Source organism: Cydia splendana, chromosome 3 (assembly GCF_910591565.1).
Source record: "Cydia splendana chromosome 3, ilCydSple1.2, whole genome shotgun sequence".
In the NCBI taxonomy this organism is placed as follows: domain Eukaryota; kingdom Metazoa; phylum Arthropoda; class Insecta; order Lepidoptera; family Tortricidae; genus Cydia; species Cydia splendana.
This window is the reverse complement of record NC_085962.1, coordinates 16373498-16391735: the sequence shown is the minus strand read 5'-3', so window position 1 is coordinate 16391735 and position 18238 is coordinate 16373498. Positions and strand designations below refer to the sequence as shown.

Below are 18238 nucleotides of genomic sequence, written 5' to 3'. Positions count from 1 at the left end.
CAGTTATGTCGATAATTTATTTTGTCAATCCCTCGTCTTTGCTAGAAAAAATTGTAGGTAGGTACGGTACCTAATAAGAAAAGTTCTTATAAAATTATTTTAACTAGTTAGCTTAAGACGAGGTTGCCGCCTTCTAGTGGGTAGGTACAGTTAGTATTAGTACCTACAGTAATTTATTTCAACTTGCTGATTGGTAGAAATGTGTATATGTCGCAGCCATTTGGTTAAATTAGCCTTCTAATTGGATTGGACGCTGGATTGGACGCCTAGGCCGTTCGATTTTATGCCTAGGCCGATAGTTAACTGAACTACAATCATTCAACGTTTAACAACTTGGCGTATTGAAAGTTAGTCGTTTGAAAATGACTGATTCATTCACCCAAGTGATTCCGGCAGTAAATGCATTGAAGAAAAACACATGTTGTAGGGTTATGATTTGTAACTAACATTGGTTTATTCAGGAACTGCGATTAGACGAACATGTACGGCCTAATGCGCAATTTATCACATTCACTGCCAAGGCCCGCTAGGCGGGTTGTATGTTCGTAGGCGCTTTTCGCTACATACCGTTTTTCCCGTGTTATCGGCTCCGCTCGTAGCTCGCGCTGGCAATGAATGTGTTAAGGCCTGTGCACACCGGCTGCGTGTGCGTGACGTCCACGTGCGTGTGCGGCGTTGTTGTGTACAGATCCTTATGAGAGACGGCACACCGCTTGCGTGACGTGCGTGTGCGGTTCCAACATTTTAGCGCACGAGCACGTCACGCACACGCAAGCCGGTGTACACAGGTCTTTAATCTTGGAGGAGGTAACACTCTCTAAAAAGCCGTAATATTGATCCGTTCAAGAAAATCGCCAGTAGAAAAGGGTAAAAATAAAACAAAAGTTGTCGATTAAACGTTTACTTAGTGTCCTCAATCAGTGTTAGTTCGGGTCGTCTAAGCCTTCTGCTGCTGCTGCTGCTGCGCGAGCTCGAGCTGCGCGGTGGCGACGCTCTTCATGGAGTCGTGCGCGGCGTGCACGTTGGTGCGCCAGGCGGCCAGCACGGCGCGCAGCTGCCGCCACTGCGCCGGCCCGAACGTGCGGTGCATGGTGGCCGACACCAGCACCGTCCGCGCCGCCTGGTCCATGCGCGCGCGCACCAGCTTCGTCTTCAGCACTGCGGACCAACACAATTTCTCGATTCAGGGTGCTATTCCACCCATCCAATTTCGTTGTCCAATGTGTATTGCGTCTCACATTTTGCTTTAATGAAAGAGTGAGACGCACTGATATTGGACAAAGAAATTGGACGATACAACCCTTCGCGACCACTTTTTGCCAAACCGTGGACGAATAAAAGAAGGATACCGACCACGTGTATACAAAATCGCGTTCCTCCAACATCCAGGCTATTGCCAGATAGCGTCACTAACACGGCAGGTCTCAGTTCCATCCATTTTATTCGGTGCTTTGACCTCAGGTTTCCGTTTCGAGTCACGCAGCGCCATCTATTGAACGGATGTAGAGTTATTTTGAAACAGGTCCCCTTTTTTTGTTGGCGCTAGATAGCGCGTCAAGTTAACTCAACTTCTGTTAAATAGATGGCGCTGAATATTAGAGGAAGCATACTGACCAATTTTTTTGCACCTTTAAATTAGGGTGGCATTCCACCTGTCCAATATCTTTGTCCAATATGTATTGCGTCTCACATTTTGCTTTAATGAGAGAGTGAGACGCACTGACATTGGACAAAGAAATTACAATCTATACACAAATATCACCCTTACAAATTAAGTAAGTCAATACCTATAGTACCCGAGAGACATGTAAATGAATTGATCATAGTTAAAGACGGCCTAAATATTTGAATAATTTGTAGTTTGTAATTTTTTTGCAAGAGGTGCCAAGCTGTGTATGTAAAAATAAATAATAGCTTTACTGACAGAGCCTAATAAGTATAGTATTTTTTGATTATATTTAAACATTTTACTACCCTGTGTGTCTCTTAGTTGAAAGAATGAAATTAAGGATATAAATATGTACTCGGAATCAAGAAAGTATAGTTTTAGATGTAGATTACAAAATTGTCAATAATTTTCGCGGGAATGTTCGGCCACAGATCCCCAAATAAGAAAACCTACCCTGAATGATGAAAGCCTCGACATCCTTCTCTTCAATCTGAAGCTCTGAGATGATCTCATCGAACGTGATCACGGGGTTGGTCTCCGCCATCTGCATGAAGGACAATATCCGCATCTTCTTGATGTTCTGCTCATGGTTCAGACCTGAAAAATAATGGTCACATTATGTATACATTGTGGTCAAATGTTTACCTTTTGCCAACAAACAAAAAAAAAAATAATAATATGTATTATATGTATATAGTTAGACTGTAGTTTTGTGTCATTTCATTTAACTGCTGTAACGCTTTAAGGTTACTTGGAAATAGGTGGGTAGTACAGTCGCCATCAGATATATCGGAGCGGTTAAGGCGGTCAAAAATATCTGAATACAATTTTCTAACACAACAAACTGCGAGAGAGTTGGTTGTTAAGACTCTAATTTCTTTTGTCAAACTGAACAATTGATATTGAATATTAGGGGCAAATCTAAAGTAAGGTGCAGGGCGGCAGTTTCGACTGTGGAATAATTTCAACTACTTAATCGAAATATCTTCCATGTTTTACATTATTAACTAGAGTCACACACAAGTCACACAACACATCTTTTTCGCTATCTGGACATATAATATGGTACTCTAGTTAATAATGTAAAACATGGAAGATATTTCGATTAGTCGAAATTATCCCACAGTCGAAATCAGAGTTGGGCAAAAATTAACTTGAATAAGAATAAGAATAAAAACAGAAATTTTATTCTTATTCAAATCGAGTTGAATTAGAATAATTCTTGCACTAGTTATTTTAGAATAAAATTAAGGTGAATAAATCATGTGACTTTTATTTTAAATGCGGAATAAAAAACAGAATAATTATTCTAGAAGTAGGACTATTCTAAATAGGGTTTTATTCAATTAAAATGTTATTTAGAATTAAGTTAATGTTTGTAGTACAATCGGTTATATTTATTTTTGTAAGTTGATTTTCACCCTTCTATTTAAAAGTCGGATTGAATTGATATTTGTTACTTTAGTTTAGGTACAGTACACATTGAAGAGTTCCGCTATACACTATCTAGTTCTATCCTCCGATCAGGATGCTTAGCCAATATGCCAAACGTTAACGCTCCGTGGAGTTGCGTAGGTATAGTCTCTCTCTATCACTCTTACATATCAGTGCGATAGAGAGACAGATAGCGTTTCGTTATCGCAGCGCAAACGATCGGCATGTTGGCTACGCACTCAAGGTGCCTAGCCAAGATGACAATTTTTCTTTTTAATTTAATAACCAAATCATTAGGTAAAATTTAGCTGTTCTGGGGGCCTAGCCAAGATGCCAATCACTTGTGCTCCAACAACGAAGCGCTTTGTCTCTATCACTCTTACATATTCGTGGGATAGAGAGACAGAGAGCGCTTCGTTGTCGGAGCGCAAGCGATTGGCATGTTGGCTAGGCCCCCAGAACAGCTAAATTTACCTAATGATTTGGTTATTAAATTAAAAACAAAAATTGGCATCTTGGCTAGGCACCTTGAGTGCGTAGCCAACATGCCAATGGTTTGCGCTACGACAACAAAACCCTATCTCTGGCTCTCTATCGCACTAATATGTAAGAGTGATAGAGACAGAAAGCGCTTCGTTGTCGGAGCGCAAGCGATTGGCATCTTGGCTAGGCCCCTAGACCAGCTAAATTTAACATAATGATTTGGTTAGTAAATTAAAAATAATACGGTTACTGAAACTATGCGACAGTCAATTTGTAAGATTTTATTCCATAAAATGGGTATGAATTAGACAAGAAACTAACTACTATTACATCTACCTAACTATACGTAATTAGTATCTATACGGTACCCAGACCACATTTTTATTCGTGGAATATTATTTCGAATAAAAATCATGATTATATTTATTTGATTAAGAATATGTTATTCTCATTCAATTTTTTCTCATACGAATTATTCCCGACCAAAATTATTTGAATATTTTTGACGGGAATAAAATCGAGATGATTTTATTCCGACAAATTCTTATTCAAATAATGATTTTATTCTTGAATGCCCAACACTGGTCGAAATTGGCCCCTTCCACCTTACTAAATTTACAAAGCTATGCATAGGTACTTAGGCACTGAATATAAGTTGCATCTTTACTCAAAAAATGATCAAGTGTCAACTAACCCTGTGAGTGCACAAATTCCTTATGGTTGTTGTAAAACTCCTGGTATTTGGCGAGCTTCTCGGAGACGAAGATGGTGAGCAGGTCGTGGATGGGGTCTTTCTCGAGGAAGCGCACGGGCTTGAGCGCGAGCAGCGGGTCCAGCAGGAAGGTGTTGGGGTCGGCCAGCGCCGTCACGATGCACTTGATGGCGTCATCGCGCGCCGACGACGCGTTCTCGTCCGTGTACGTGCCGAGCAGCTCGATCATCACTTTTGAAGCCAGCTCACTGAAATTTATTGTTTCTGTAATTCTGTTTGTTCACTCCATTGATTAACTAGATATTGCTCTTCCTCAATATTAAGCTCCTTATATAAATATGTTAACCTTGATTTTGTATCCCTCGGGTTAAGTCAGTAGGAGGACACATATTTCTAATATTTATACATAATCCAACAAGAAAAAAATTACAAATAATGTTTACTCCGATTCTGACAAATGACCTTTCACTAAATGCATGAAGAAATCAACTTATACTATAATTAAATCCCTCTTATAATGATTGTATATAGGTCAGCTGCCTGGAAAGGCCCTTAAATTATGAACGGGTAAGCATTTAATAAGCCAAGTGTTAGCCACTATAGCATAAATAAATAAATAAGCTGATGCTAATACATTGACATAGATATCTAGGGACTGGCTTTACGGACAATAATAATGAGGCATGACAGGGGCCAGTACAGCGGTGTGACACCGGTACAACGCGATTGGTTGATGAGTTCGCATCACGCGCGCGATTGGTTGATGAGTTCGCATCACGCGCGCTATTGGTCGCAACTAGTTGCGTTAGACTGCACGATTGGCTGGAATTCGTAAGTTACACCGCTAAACTAGTACCATTTTTAGTGCCCGTAAGGCCAGTCCATAGATATATACGTTAATGTGCTAATGGGTAATTTGTAAGGGTATTAGAATGGGTTAGCTTAGCACTTACATAAGAGCTTTGAAAGCAAGTTATTGGGCTGCGATGGATAGGTTTGGCAAGCCTTATGCAAAACCCGGTCATGTACAGTCCCTTCCCTCACTTATGAATTAGAGGTAGAGGGCTGGAAACCAAAGTTTAGAATAATTTCAGCAGCATAACTCATACTGGTATTCACATACCTGTTACTGTCCTTAAGCACAGAGTGCAGCAACCGATACAGTTTCTGCATCTGCTCATTGGAGGGTGGGCAGGTCGCAAACTCCTTGCGTAGCTGCTCCACGCCCGTGAACACCTCCTGCACCGAGCCCACGCGCGCTGCCAGCTCGATTACGTGGTAGTACACGTGGTAGCGCAGGGGGGAGTTGGCTTCCAAGTTGTTGTATAGCCGCCAGAGGCTGAAAATTACATTGACATGGTTATACATTATACACTTTCTACACTACAAAGTAGAAATATGTTTTATTACATTACAAATACTTTGCGTTGTCAAAGCTGATATGGTCTGGCCTATAGTTCGTTTTTTTTAGCATTAGAAAAAAGGTAAACAATCTTGATGTGTCTTTTAATTGAAAGACATGTTTTAAAAGTAAGTCACGGCAAATATGTAACACAATCATTTATATTCTTCTGCTTTCATAACTAATAGTTACTGATTGTTAAAAAGCGTTTTTCAATTAAAAGACCTGTCAAGATCACTTACCTTCCTTCTAATCCAAAAAAAAAACGAACTATAGTGGGTAGTAACCCTGCCCATGAAGCCGATGGTCCTGGGTTTGAATCCCGGTAAGGACATTTATTTGTGTGATAAGCACAGATATGATTTCCTAAGTCATGGATGTTTTCTATGTATTTAAGTATTTGTATATTATTTATATCATTGGCCGAGTGCCCACAACACTAGCCTTCTTGAGCTTACCATGGGGCTTAGTCAATTTGTGTAAGAATGTTCCTATAATAATATTTATTTAATAGGTATGTACTAGAAAAGTTTTATTACAGTTTCCTTTGCTTATAAAATAGTGAACCTTTGAAAAGTAGGCAGCCTTTCTTTTTTTACTTAAATTTCAGAAAGTGTGCTTATAAATATAGCAACCATGAGGTAAAAACTACATAGTGCAAGATTTGAGTACAAAGTTAATGCAGTGAGTAAGAGTGTAACAACAATTTTTGACCGCTCAAAGTTTATGTGGATAAATTTATGTGAGCTAATGCTCGCTCTTAAGAAATAAACTTACGATTGCAGAGCAACCATTCCCAGCTTTGGACCTGGTGCCTTTGTGAGTCTTTGACTGAATGCCAGAATGAGGTTTTCACCCCTCTCCAATGGGATCTGTAAACAGGAATTTGTTTTGTGGTTCGGTTGCATCTACATTTTCACAGATATGAAGTTGTGGGAATTATCCAAAAAGCTTGAATAATTTTCAGAAATTTCTGTTAGTGGTAAGTTTCAATGGCCATACAAAAATATGAGAAGACTCCGAAATTTTCCTTGGTTTAAATTTCTTAACCTTTCCAGTGGTACAGTCAGCTACAGAGAAAAGCTACCACCCGCATAGAAAATTGTAAGCAGGGGTGATACCTTTTCTTTGCAGCTCACTGCACATAAGTAGTTATGCTAATTTTCGTATTAAGGCAAGAGATGCAACACAAAGGTTTAGGCTAATCCCAATAACAAAACAGCAAAGTGCCTTGGTACATCTGATGATGTCCAAAAATCTTTTCACATTATTATTATATGTATATTTATTTATACACACTAAGCAGTGGCGTGTTTTTTATTATACATCTTAATAATTCCGGTAAAATGTCTGACATACAGACAGGCGGACATGGCGAAAATATAAGGGATCTATTTTTGCCATTTTGCCCATGAAACCCTAAAAACAAACCTAAACAATCTCACATTTCAATTTATGATTTTAAGCGAGAGAAATTATTTCATTCTAGAAGAAAAATCAAAATAAATACTAACCGACACCATAATAGAGACAATACTGTTTAGAATAGCTTCAATATCAGCTTCATTGGGTTCCTTGAAACAAACATCACATACTCCAACAATTTTGTGTAAATCATCTTCTATGCCCTTAGGGGACTTCTCCTCGGAGATCTCTGCGCCGAGGCTCTTGAAGTATTTACGAAGTTCTTGAGCCTGCAAATAAAACATATAACGTATTAACTGCAATATTCAGTTTCACTAATAAGCTGAGTTGGCTTAGGTTATGTTACAACTAACCTGATCTTCCAATGATATATCCATAAACACTGCGGGCCCCTGCATCTTGAGTTAATTTAGATTCAGCGTTAATCAATTCTAAAACAAAAACCTTGATTATTTACACAAATTATGTGGAAATACATGTGCATCAAGGAGATACAAACGGTACGTCAAAAACCGTGTACGGTAAAGAGATGGATAGAAAACGTCATCTGTAAACTTAAGGGGAAGTACTCGTCATTTACTTTACGGCGGTAATACCACTACCTCAAACAGACATAGGAATTTAAGCCTTTACAGACGGGCGTACAGAACCTCGACCTTCATCCGGTCAAAATATATCTTTCACACTCTCACTTGTAGCTGCGTCATTAACGGACGTTTGCTAGACGACCTTACACACGATCGAACAGGACTCGGACCGGACCAAGTCGCGGTCCGGTACGCCCGTCGTAAATCTTCTACGATGCATTGTTTGAGACTTGAGAGGAAAATACATCTATCTACTGTCAAAAGTGTCAAAACGTTCATGACATTACGATCGCTTCAACCACTTGCTTGTAACCTTAAATTTGGGACGAAAATAATAAACTCAGACCTTGTTTGTTTTGGTAGCATTAGAAATGATATTACCATATCTTTAATTCATAATCAAAAGCTATTTGCTTGCAGTAACTTACAGTGATGGCTAGTTTTTACAAAGCAGTCGAATCCCGCTCCAGTATAAATGGAACAAAGTTAAAAAATAATGTACCATATGTATCATCGGGAATTCCATCTCTGGACCATGTTATAGGTATTTTTTATTCATTACACTAGACTTCATTATAATCCGAAACTTTATCTAAGTTTTTGTTTTTATTTTCTTTATTTGTTTGTTTTTAGGTGGTGGTTTACCAACCGGAGCCATTTTTGTTGTGGGTATGTATTAGATCAATTCGAAGCTATGGTACTTGATTTAATATAAAGGCAAATTATAATTTGAAATTTACTTTCAGAGGAAGATGTGCTAGGTAATTACAGCAGAGTCCTGAACAAGTATTTCCTATCTGAAGGTGTTGTATGCAAACATGATCTATTTATTGCCTCTGCAGATGATGACCCCCAAGAATTTGTGAGTACATATTCTCTGCCTTTAATATTTTTGTTTTATGAACCATTTTTATTAATATAAGAAAAATTTTGCCTTATTGGTATAGTATAATAAACATAATATAGGGTAATTGTGTAAATTTACAGTCCGGTGTCAGTTTCCATCCTCATGACGGATTAGCAAATTATTACATTTTATTTATAATTTGCTACTTGCGAAATATAATTTTTATGTAGATAGATAAATTGTTTAGATATTAAGGATTGCATTAAGTCCAAATTTGTGCAGCAATGAAGGTTTATATTCAAATTTCGTCAACTGGACGAAAACTAGAGCCGGACGAAAACTAGCCCAATGACCCTAATATCTATTTTCCATTCCCTCAGGTAAAGGAATTGCCGCAGGCATGTGCAGCTCCTCGTGAGGATGAAGCAAGTGTAACAGCAAGTGATGTCAATAAAATGAAGATAGCCTGGAGGTATGAGGGCCTCAAAGAGGTTGAATCATCGTTTGGTGACAAAACTAACTTTGGACATCATTTTGATCTGAGTCGACACCTGGACGCTGAAACTATTAAGAATAGTAATATAACTTATTGGAATATCAAGGACAGTGGTGCTGGCATAAAAGGTATGAGTATCATTAAATGTTTCTGTTTTGTTAATTTAATTTATTGCATCTATTTGAGCTTTTGTTGAAAAAAAAATGAATTACAAGAGCTCCCGTCATCTAGTGATAAAAGCCTGAGCTACTTGGAGAATAAAAACTTAAATAGTAACATAGAGGGTTCACCTGTTCAGTTCTTACCAATTGTACTTGAGAAATAATGAATAGATGCTATTTTTGGGATTATTGTGCATTTATCCTGGTTGACGAGCCAAAAGTACTCACATACTTACTCTGTTGGCTCAGAGAACTTTTCTTGGTCCTGTACAATCTCTCGCCAATTGTTGACTCGAAGTTCGCGCAGGTCCGCCTCCACCATGTCGCACCAGCGGTATCTGGGGCGTCCAATAGGATGTCTTCCTGCCGGTTTTGCCAGCCAAAAGTATTAGAGAATAAAACCATTTTTGAAATTTATTTCAGGGCTCAAGAATGATATTTACTTCAAACTACTAACCAATATAAAAGAGGTTTTATCAAGAGACACCTACAAAGTATCAAGCAAAGAGAACAGTAATATTTTAAGAATCAACATTCAGTCTCTGGGCTCGCCTCCGTGGATGTGTCTGGATTGTGAGGAGGAGGGAGATGCACATATGTTTGGGCAGGATCTCCTGAAGTTTGTCTACTGCCTAAGAGTGCTGCTTAGAGGTACTACTGGTGTTGCCTTCATCACTAGTCCAGCACATCTGTTTGATGTAAGTTTATTGTCAGTAAATTAAAAACCTTATAACAGGAAGTTCTTATGTGTTATACCTATAGGGAATATTACCCAAAACTCTGCATAGAGGGTGTCACTCGCGAAAAACGAAAATCGAAAGTTCGGTTTCTGCCTCTATCACTCTTGCCTAAGATTCAATCGATAGAGAGGCAGATAACGAAATTTCGTTTTTTGCAGTAGGCCACCTGTAAACAAAACCGCCTTGATGCATCAATGTCATAGTGAAAACTTGTCAAAAAACTGTTTAAGGCCTAGTAGGTACCTATGTATAAGTTACTATTTGCACTAGTGCTGTTCTCTGGCGGCAGAACATTGCACACAACGGGTTGCACTCCGGGAGTGCCGGCAGAAGTGAAAACTCAATAACATTGTAACTCAAAATATTAATAACAGCGCCATCTAGTGCAAAATGTCTGCAGCACTATGTATAATTGAGGTTAACGCCATCTCGCGTTATTTCATCGCATTACTTCAAACCCCTAAGCACATCACTGTGAGTACTAGAGTTATATTAGTACCAGTTTGAGGGAAACTCACTAGATGGCATTTAAATCAAAAAAGAAAAACTCAATGACATTGTAACAGCGTCCGTCACACGTGACGTCACGTCTTACGAATCTTACCTGTCGCGAGTTTAACATTTTTTCCCCATCACAAAAAGTGCTCAGCGCCGCTAATGAAGTTTTCACTTAAAAAACTTTTTTTCCAGAATGACTCTCTAACAAAAAGGCTGCTCTATTCAGTGGATAATGCAGTAAGAATTGAATCCTTTGCCGGTTCCTCCAAAGAGACCAATCCTGTTTATAAAGATTACCAAGGCTTGTTCCACTTGACGAAATTGAGTACAGTACATTCAATTACGCCGTTTGTGCCTCCAAGCCTTGACTTGGCATTCAAATTAAGAAGGAAAAAGTTTAACATTGAGAAACTGCACTTGCCGCCAGGTATGTCATTTCAATTGTATAGCATTTTATAACTAGAGCACAAATAAGTTCTTGAATATATTATATGTAGTATGAACGAATTCAATGTTAAGTAATATTTTTGTTTACAGAATTGGAAGAAACCAGTGAAAGGGAACAGGATGACATCACTGCTAATCCTCAAATTGCATGTGGAGGATTTAAGAAAAAAGATATAGAGTTTTAAATACATTTTAGAATTATTAAAATGCTTAAAATATATTTTTTATAATATAATATACATTTATTTACATGGGATACTAGACATTTTGTTTCATTACATACGTGAACCTTAATAAATAGGCTATAAAGTTCACATTGCGATTTAAATTTCAAGTGTTAAGTAAATATCTAGCAAGTAACTACAATACGCGTTGCCATTGTAATACGAAATGGAATAGAATTGAGCCGCCACATTCACACATTGGAGAGGAACTCATGCATTAACTTTAAACAAAACTGCCTTAATTATTAGTCACCCCACTGCCCAGCAGAGCGTATCTCCCTAAAACCGGCGAATCTATTCACTGTATTATTGTTTGCTCGCATGTTCGCCGGTTCGTCCGCTTTTACCGCGTCGTTGCTAACGTTGTATTTTGAATGGATACATTTTATATATCAAACCGAAAATGAAGTGCAAAAAAGTGGCGAGTGCTAAAGTTCTCTTCGGTTTCTTCAACACCATATTCTTCGTAAGTATGATATCCAAAAATCGTCATATGACTAAAGCAGTTATTTCATTAATTAAGCGAAGCGTTACATCCTTACATCACCGATTAAGAAGCTAAGCGATCCCAAATTTTATCTTTGCGAGGATTTTAAAATATTACCCTTATTAAATATCGCGGGCTAATACTTAAATATCGAACAAAATGTTTGTTTTCCTATAATAACCGAGATAATCAGTTATGCAAGTAGGTATATATACAATAACGCTCAAAAGACCCATGTGCGAGCGAATAAACAATTGTATCTATTCATTGTTGGAATGCAGTGATTGTTTGGCCGTTATTACGACACTCATTGTTTACCTGGTGGGCGGCTGATGATAGCGCCCATCACTACCAGATAATCTATGAATCTATTCTTACTATACCAACATATGATCAAACGATTAAAAAGTATTATGTAGGTACTTAATTAGAGTATTTAACTACGCAGCTGAAGAAATATAGTACTTATAGGTAGCATAACTTAATGTAATTAAGTACTTAATTACATTAAATAAAATCAATAGTAATCACGATGTGCCTATTTTATAATTTACTAGGGAAGAATTAAGGGTTTTACTTGTTCCTATAGATATGAGCTATTTATTCTAAACTAATATTGCACACCTACACTAAATTTTGGCTTCTGTTTATTAGACTTAATTGCTTTAAACATTCTTTACCAGTCGACAGTCCGTATGGACAAACAACTTGTTTTTAATAAGATAGGTTTTAGTCCTTTGTCACACTAAAGCCAATTAACATATCTCGGTGCTGCAACCTAAATTATGTCAGTTTTCCAATGCAAATCCAAACACTCATTCATGAAATTGCAGGTGGGCATTGTTATTCTAAACCAGTCTATTTAGACTGGTTAGAGTTACAGAAAAGAGCGTTAGCGCCAGAGTTAGAGTTACAGAAAGTAACTCTAACTCTGGGGTTCTCAAACTGTGGTAGGTACGCGATCCTCCAGGGGTTCGTGAGCGATCGAAAAAGGGATCCGCGAAAACTCGAAAAGCGACAAGTGTCTATAACGTTATCTGGTAGGTATCAGAATCTTACTATAAAGTCATGTTTTTTTTCGTCATCTAGGAAATTAATGGGTACCGATTACGCGGGGTAAAAAGTTTTAAATCTTCAGGCTTGCGGATTCGTGGAAGTAGTTTGCGGGTTCCTGTTGCTAGTGGACTCGCGGCGCGTGCTGCTGTCGCGGCTGCTGGCGGCGCCGGACGGGCCGCTGGCGGAGGCGCCGCTGCACTACGCCGCGCTGGCGCTGCTCGCCGCCGGCCTGGCCGTGTGCGCCGCCGCCGCTCTCGGCTGCTGGGCCACATACATGCCGTCATATGTCATACTCACATTTGTAAGTGTACAATAGGTACATTAGGTACCTACTACTAATAACTACTTGTCAATTATACAACCTTTTTGAGCCATCTTCTCTATAGATTATATTATGGTTTGTGCAGCATTTTTATTCCAATGCCTCCACTCCACGCCTGACAACTACACTTAGTATTTGTCCGTAAAATGTGACTTGTGAGGCGTTACGTTACGGTAGACCTCATCGGAGATTGACGCCTTTTCCAAGACTGAAGGGGAGCTTTGCCTATCAGTGGGGCAGTATTAAGTATGGGCACGTAAATAATTTGATGTTTAACTGGGTTGTTATAAACGTTCGGGGAAACTGGGGTATTTTCTGTGGACATTACAAAAGTTAACTATTTGTACTTATACTTTCATCATACAACTTTTAAGAAGTAGAAGCTTTTAACATGACTATAAGTAGTTATAAATTAAGAAGAAATCTGTTTATTTCATGGTGTCCACAGGAAAGACACATAAACTTTTTGGTCATATTACAGTATTTCCTGATGGTGCTAGCACTGCTGGTGTGTTCGTGCCTCGGCGGGGTGACGGCGGCGGCGTGGCCGCGCTGCGCCGGGCTGCAGAGCGCGCGCGGCGGCGCCGTCGGCGCGCTGCAGACCTACTACGCCGTGCCCGACTACGAGCACTTCACTGCGGCGCTCGATCTCGCTCAGACCGAGGTAGTCTTTTCATTCACTAGTCAGCACAGCATTCACTACGTCGTCGGTACGGAGTGAAACATGTCGACTTAAAATGCGAGAGTGACCCGTTTTGATATATTTAAAATGACTGATGTCTCACGGAAGTTTTGTTAAAATCGCACTCTAGTGCCTTGACAATAGAGGCGTGTTCAGATATTTGTGAGCACCTTAGCCGCTCTGATATATCTTAATAAGCTTGAATCTCCAGCTGCAGTGTTGCGGCATGACGGACGCGCGGAACTACGACCTGTCGGTGTGGCAGCTGCGGCGGCTGGGCCCGCGCGGCATGGCCGTCCCGCCAAGCTGCTGCGTGCAAGCGCCGCCCGCGTCCCACCTCAACCCCACGCCCCGCAACGCGTCCCGCTGCCAGGAGGTCACGCCCAACGCCGAGTTCAGACACGTAGTGGTACGTGAATACTGTCCTGTATCTGTAAAGCGAGCGCATAGCTGGGCTGCTTTCTGCATTGTGAACGTGCCGCGCGCGTTGCAACCTAACTCAGAGATCCGCAAAACCTGTCTGTGTCGCCTGCGGTATTTCCGGACTCATAAGACCTTAAAAAAAAAGCGGCCAAGTGCGAGTCGGACTCGCCCATGAAGGGTTCCGTAGCAGCAAGTAACATAATAAAATTGCGGTTTACGATTTACGACGTATTAGAAAAAACTACTTAGTAGATCTCGTTCAAACCAATTTTCGGTGGAAGTTTGCATGGTAATGTACATCATATATTTTTTTTAGTTTTATATTCTCTTATTTTAGAAGTTACAGGGGGGGGACACACATTTTACTACTTTGGAAGTGTCTCTCGCGCAAACTATTCAGTATAGAAAAAAATGATATTAGAAACCTCAATATCATTTTTGAAGACCTATCCATAGATACCCCACACGTATGACTTTGATGAAAAAAAAATTTTTGAGTTTTATTCTTTCAAATCTTAAAGGCCGGCAACGCATTTACAACCCCTCTGGTGTTGCAGGTGTCCATGGGCGGCGGTAATCGTTTACCATCAGGCGATTCGTTTCCTCGTTTGTCTCCTATATCTTAAAAAAAGTTCAGACACGTGGTGGTACGTGAATACTATGCATGGCCATAAGCCGGGCTGCCACGTGCATAGTGCGGCCTAAGTCGCACGTTACTGCCCTATTGGTTGTCGTCCTGTAACCAATGTAATTAATTAGGCATTTGAAATAATGTAATGCGATAGGACGATTAGGCCAAGATCCCTCAACCCAATAAATCGCGATGCAGACATACGAAATACCTCGCCATTATCGACTTTCATGGTAACACTTTTAATTGCAGGGATGCTTGGGCAAAATAGAAGACTGGTATCAGCAGCAGTTCATCATATTTATGCTGAGCCTGTTCGTCGTCGCACTCCTCAAGCTCGCTATCCTGCTCATCACCATATTCTCCTGCATCCGGCTTCGGAAGCACAGGCAGGAGATGCACTCGTTTATAATGAAGTCCATCGACAACAAGACTAATGAGAACATCTACGGCACGAAGATGGGCTCGATGCGCGATGAGCCAATCATGGCGAAGTACATCCAACCCAATAACTTCTACAGCCCCCGCGTGCGAAACCCGAGGATATTCCACAGTAAGCCCAACGAGATGGTATGAGAATTAGCCGCGGAGATAAATGCTTTAGAGAGGAAACTGGAGAAGTTCTCCGACTACTTGTACAAGCACGAAGCAGATTCAATTATGTGGTGACTTGGGACGTGCCCTTCAAGTACTGTTTTATTTTTAGATTACAAAAAAGGCGAATACTACTTACACGCTTCGAATTCTGAAATATCAATTCATTTCTACATTACTATACCTGCCGCGATAGCAACTGGCGACAGATCATAATGTTATCTCCTTTACCCTTGTTAAGACCAACCAAGAGTGAAAGAGATGGCATTATGACCTGACTAGCCACTTAGTTTTGCGGCAAGTGTAGAAACTTTAAACCGATGTGGCGTCGCTAGTACGCTATCTCGATCAACAGTCACATCATCAACCAAGTAATAGGATTTGTAAATTAATTTTTAATAATGAAGACTGTTTTTATCCTCGTAATTTTGATTTAGTTTTATGCCATTTTGTACTTAATATTAATACCGACAAACACAATGTGCCATAGATTATATTTGTATTGTCTACCTTCTTAAAGCATTTTCTCCGTGCTCATAATTTGTGTTAATTTAAGTTTTAATTTGTATAAGAGCCTTATGCGTATAAATAAGTAGGTTCCTCTGTTCTCGGAGAAAAATAAAAGTCTTGTATCAATATGCAATATTATTTTCAAAAGAACATTCAAAAATTGGTCCTAAAGTTAAAACATTGTTAACAATGGCTCTGGAATGTTGTTACCATTCACAATTGGTTCTATAGCTGTATTTCATTTGTCGAGTTGCAGAGAGCACACGTCCCACTCCCTATGAAAGTGGAATCGTTACTTAACTATTATATAACTTATATCGATACTTTGATGTCTCATAATATTAACATATTATGATAGTTTCACGAGTGACAAAATTATATAAATAAAAATATATGGAATTATAAGAATGTCATGAGTTCATTAAATTATTATAAAAACCAACATTATGTAAATTCCAGATTTCCACAAAACCATCCTAAATAATACATGAGATCCTTAACAATAACGATTCTAGACCTGACAATACTTAAGTCAACAGTATCTATCTATCTATAATAATTGATACTATAATGTTACCTATTGACCATTGAGACCGTCATCACAGTATAATCTACTAAATAATTATCTTAGGTACAGGAATGATCTTACTTTAGCCGTAATTACATAAATTTACATTTGCACTATGATATAAAGAAGGTGGGGTTGCTCTCCCCCAGGCGGACTGCGGGTTCGGGGACTACACAATCACTACGGAAGGTAAACTCATTCTATTACTGATATAATGTCTTTTGTGCTTCGTTTCATATCTACAACACATTCCAAATAAATATAATACCTATTCATTTATCTACTCCGAGTGTAGGAGGGGACCTATTATTATACAAGAGAACTGGAACCCACGCCACTGGCGGTAACGTCGTGGCGCGGTTTTAACGCGGATCGGAATATTTACTACGCATCCTGGAAGTATGATAAAATATTTACAAAAGAAGTATTAACAACCGTAAACACTATAAAATACTATGAAATCGATATCTTTGAATATAAATAGTCTAAAACAACGCTGAAAGTTCATATAAAATTACGGGAGAATCTTCGAACACACCGTTTTTCGCGGCAAAGAACATTCTAAATATCACTTTAGCCGCTGGAAATTGTTTTAAAATTCCTGTTTAAAAACTTTGGTCATCATCGCTCCGGGCCACGCCGGCGGGGTTACGATTCTAATATTCCTTTTGCGTCACTCTGTAACAAAATTTCGTCTCTATAGTCATCTCTCCATTCCCAGGCCACGTCTGTAGAATCTTTCGCTACGCGCTGAATTCTACTATAGCACTATTTCCTCCGCATTCGACTTCTCAATTTCGTTCCTTGGCACAATACACTATTTCACCGTACGTCACTAATCGAGACCGATCCTCCGGAGCGTTCTGCTGAACGGCCGGCTAGTGGCCGCGGGTCGGCACTCGGCCTATAGGATGTCGTTGAAAAGGGAGTTGTCGAGCGAGTTGAGCAGCTCCTGCGCGGTGAGGCTGCCGGCGTCGCTGGACGGCATGTTGTCCAGGAAGTCCAGGTTGAAGTCCGCCGTGGCGCCGGAGAACGAGCCGGAGCCGTGCAGCGCCGGGAACTGCTGCAGCGCGCCCGCCAGCATGCCGCCGTGCGAGCCGTGCGAGCCGTGCGAGCCGTGCGAGCCGTGCGAGCCGTGCGCGCCGTGCGAGCTGTGCGCACCGTGCGCGCCGTGTGAGCCCATGCCGGCCATGCCGCCGCTCTGCATTGACATGCTCTGACTTTGGTTCATGTGAATATTCGACATCTGAAATTAATGTTAAACTTTAATTCGCTTTGTACAACTTCGTGGTGATACTGGGGACGTCGACTAGAGTTACGATTGCTTTAATAGCATTAATAGACCGCGGGCCAGGAGCAAATATCGTCAGTCATCGCCTCACGCTTGATACTTTGTCAGATGTTAGTATAGATGCTATCATGAATTAAAAAAATAGTCAGCCGGTTGTATCGCGGTGGAAAGACCGTCAGTTGATCATGTCCGCAAATCCATAAGGCGTTTATTGAAATGCCTGATGAAATCCTACATGCAGTTTCATGATTTAGTTATTTTATTACTATAATAAATAGGTACAGCGCTTATTTTTTACATGTTTATGCAAGTAGCTGACGGTCTTTCCACCGCTATACGAGGGCTGCCTTTTAAGTTCTGTCGTTTGGTAAAACTAAAGACAATATAAGTGTTAATTGGTATTTATTGTTTTTCAAAGTAATCACCGTGATACGTAATACACTTTTTCATTCGATCGAACCAGTTTTCGAAACACTTATTAAAGTCCGAAGTCGGGGTCTCCAAAATGGCCGTTTTGTATGCCTCAACCGCTTCTTCAGGCGTTCGGTA

The 18238-nt window shown here is 39.9% G+C and overlaps 4 protein-coding genes and 1 long non-coding RNA gene across 6 annotated transcripts in view; 2 read left to right on the top strand and 3 right to left on the bottom strand.

The window, feature by feature from the left end:
- LOC134806799 (neurogenic protein mastermind-like) overlaps positions 1–18238 on the bottom strand; it is a 200316-nt gene that overhangs the window by 121949 nt on the left and 60129 nt on the right. The window contains exon 9 of one of the 2 annotated variants that reach the window (XR_010146557.1): positions 16766–17644. Coding sequence is in view for 1 of the 2 variants with exons in the window: in XM_063780173.1 (XP_063636243.1) it covers positions 17303–17644 (342 nt within the window). In the remaining variant the exon portion in view is untranslated. Of the gene's footprint in view, positions 1–15947; positions 17645–18238 lie in introns of those variants that run through there. The other variant, XM_063780173.1, reaches the window with a different exon arrangement.
- Positions 884–7658, bottom strand: LOC134806850 (eukaryotic translation initiation factor 3 subunit M). Its single transcript, XM_063780252.1, has 7 exons — positions 7479–7658; positions 7215–7394; positions 6478–6572; positions 5422–5637; positions 4281–4546; positions 2123–2266; positions 884–1158 (listed from the first exon to the last, which is right to left on the bottom strand). Exons 1-7 carry the CDS (start codon positions 7521–7523, stop codon positions 938–940), a joined length of 1167 nt encoding a protein of 388 aa, XP_063636322.1. The 5' UTR covers positions 7524–7658; the 3' UTR covers positions 884–937.
- On the top strand, positions 8024–11157 carry LOC134806561 (elongator complex protein 4). The gene is made up of 7 exons (XM_063779868.1): positions 8024–8256; positions 8346–8381; positions 8459–8574; positions 8940–9183; positions 9640–9914; positions 10647–10881; positions 10992–11157. The coding sequence occupies exons 1-7, from the start codon at positions 8145–8147 to the stop codon at positions 11084–11086; spliced, it is 1113 nt and encodes a 370-aa protein (XP_063635938.1). The 5' UTR covers positions 8024–8144; the 3' UTR covers positions 11087–11157.
- On the top strand, positions 11265–15826 carry LOC134806865 (CD151 antigen). Its single transcript, XM_063780274.1, has 5 exons — positions 11265–11591; positions 12751–12969; positions 13472–13654; positions 13884–14081; positions 14979–15826. The coding sequence occupies exons 1-5, from the start codon at positions 11529–11531 to the stop codon at positions 15300–15302; spliced, it is 987 nt and encodes a 328-aa protein (XP_063636344.1). The 5' UTR covers positions 11265–11528; the 3' UTR covers positions 15303–15826.
- The window catches only part of LOC134789402 (uncharacterized), a 368254-nt gene continuing 364331 nt past the window's right edge, over positions 14316–18238 (bottom strand). Inside the window, exon 2 of the long non-coding RNA XR_010144048.1 lies at positions 14316–14600. This is a non-coding gene — a long non-coding RNA (uncharacterized LOC134789402). The remainder of the gene's footprint in view (positions 14601–18238) is intronic.

Coding starts and splice junctions, on each gene's coding strand:
- LOC134806850 (XM_063780252.1), bottom strand. CDS start 7,523: ATGCAGGGGCCCGCAGTGTTTATGGATATATCATTGGAAGATCAG. Junction 7,395..7,478: donor ATATATCATTGGAAGATCAG/GTTAGTTGTAAC, acceptor TTTTATTTGCAG/GCTCAAGAACTTCGTAAATA. Junction 4,547..5,421: donor GTGCTTAAGGACAGTAACAG/GTATGTGAATAC, acceptor AATAAATTTCAG/TGAGCTGGCTTCAAAAGTGA.
- LOC134806561 (XM_063779868.1), top strand. CDS start 8,145: ATGGCTAGTTTTTACAAAGCAGTCGAATCCCGCTCCAGTATAAATGGA. Junction 8,257..8,345: donor ATCTCTGGACCATGTTATAG/GTATTTTTTATT, acceptor GTTTGTTTTTAG/GTGGTGGTTTACCAACCGGA. Junction 8,575..8,939: donor ATGATGACCCCCAAGAATTT/GTGAGTACATAT, acceptor CCATTCCCTCAG/GTAAAGGAATTGCCGCAGGC.
- LOC134806865 (XM_063780274.1), top strand. CDS start 11,529: ATGAAGTGCAAAAAAGTGGCGAGTGCTAAAGTTCTCTTCGGTTTCTTC. Junction 12,970..13,471: donor CATATGTCATACTCACATTT/GTAAGTGTACAA, acceptor GTCATATTACAG/TATTTCCTGATGGTGCTAGC. Junction 14,082..14,978: donor CCGAGTTCAGACACGTAGTG/GTACGTGAATAC, acceptor TTTTAATTGCAG/GGATGCTTGGGCAAAATAGA.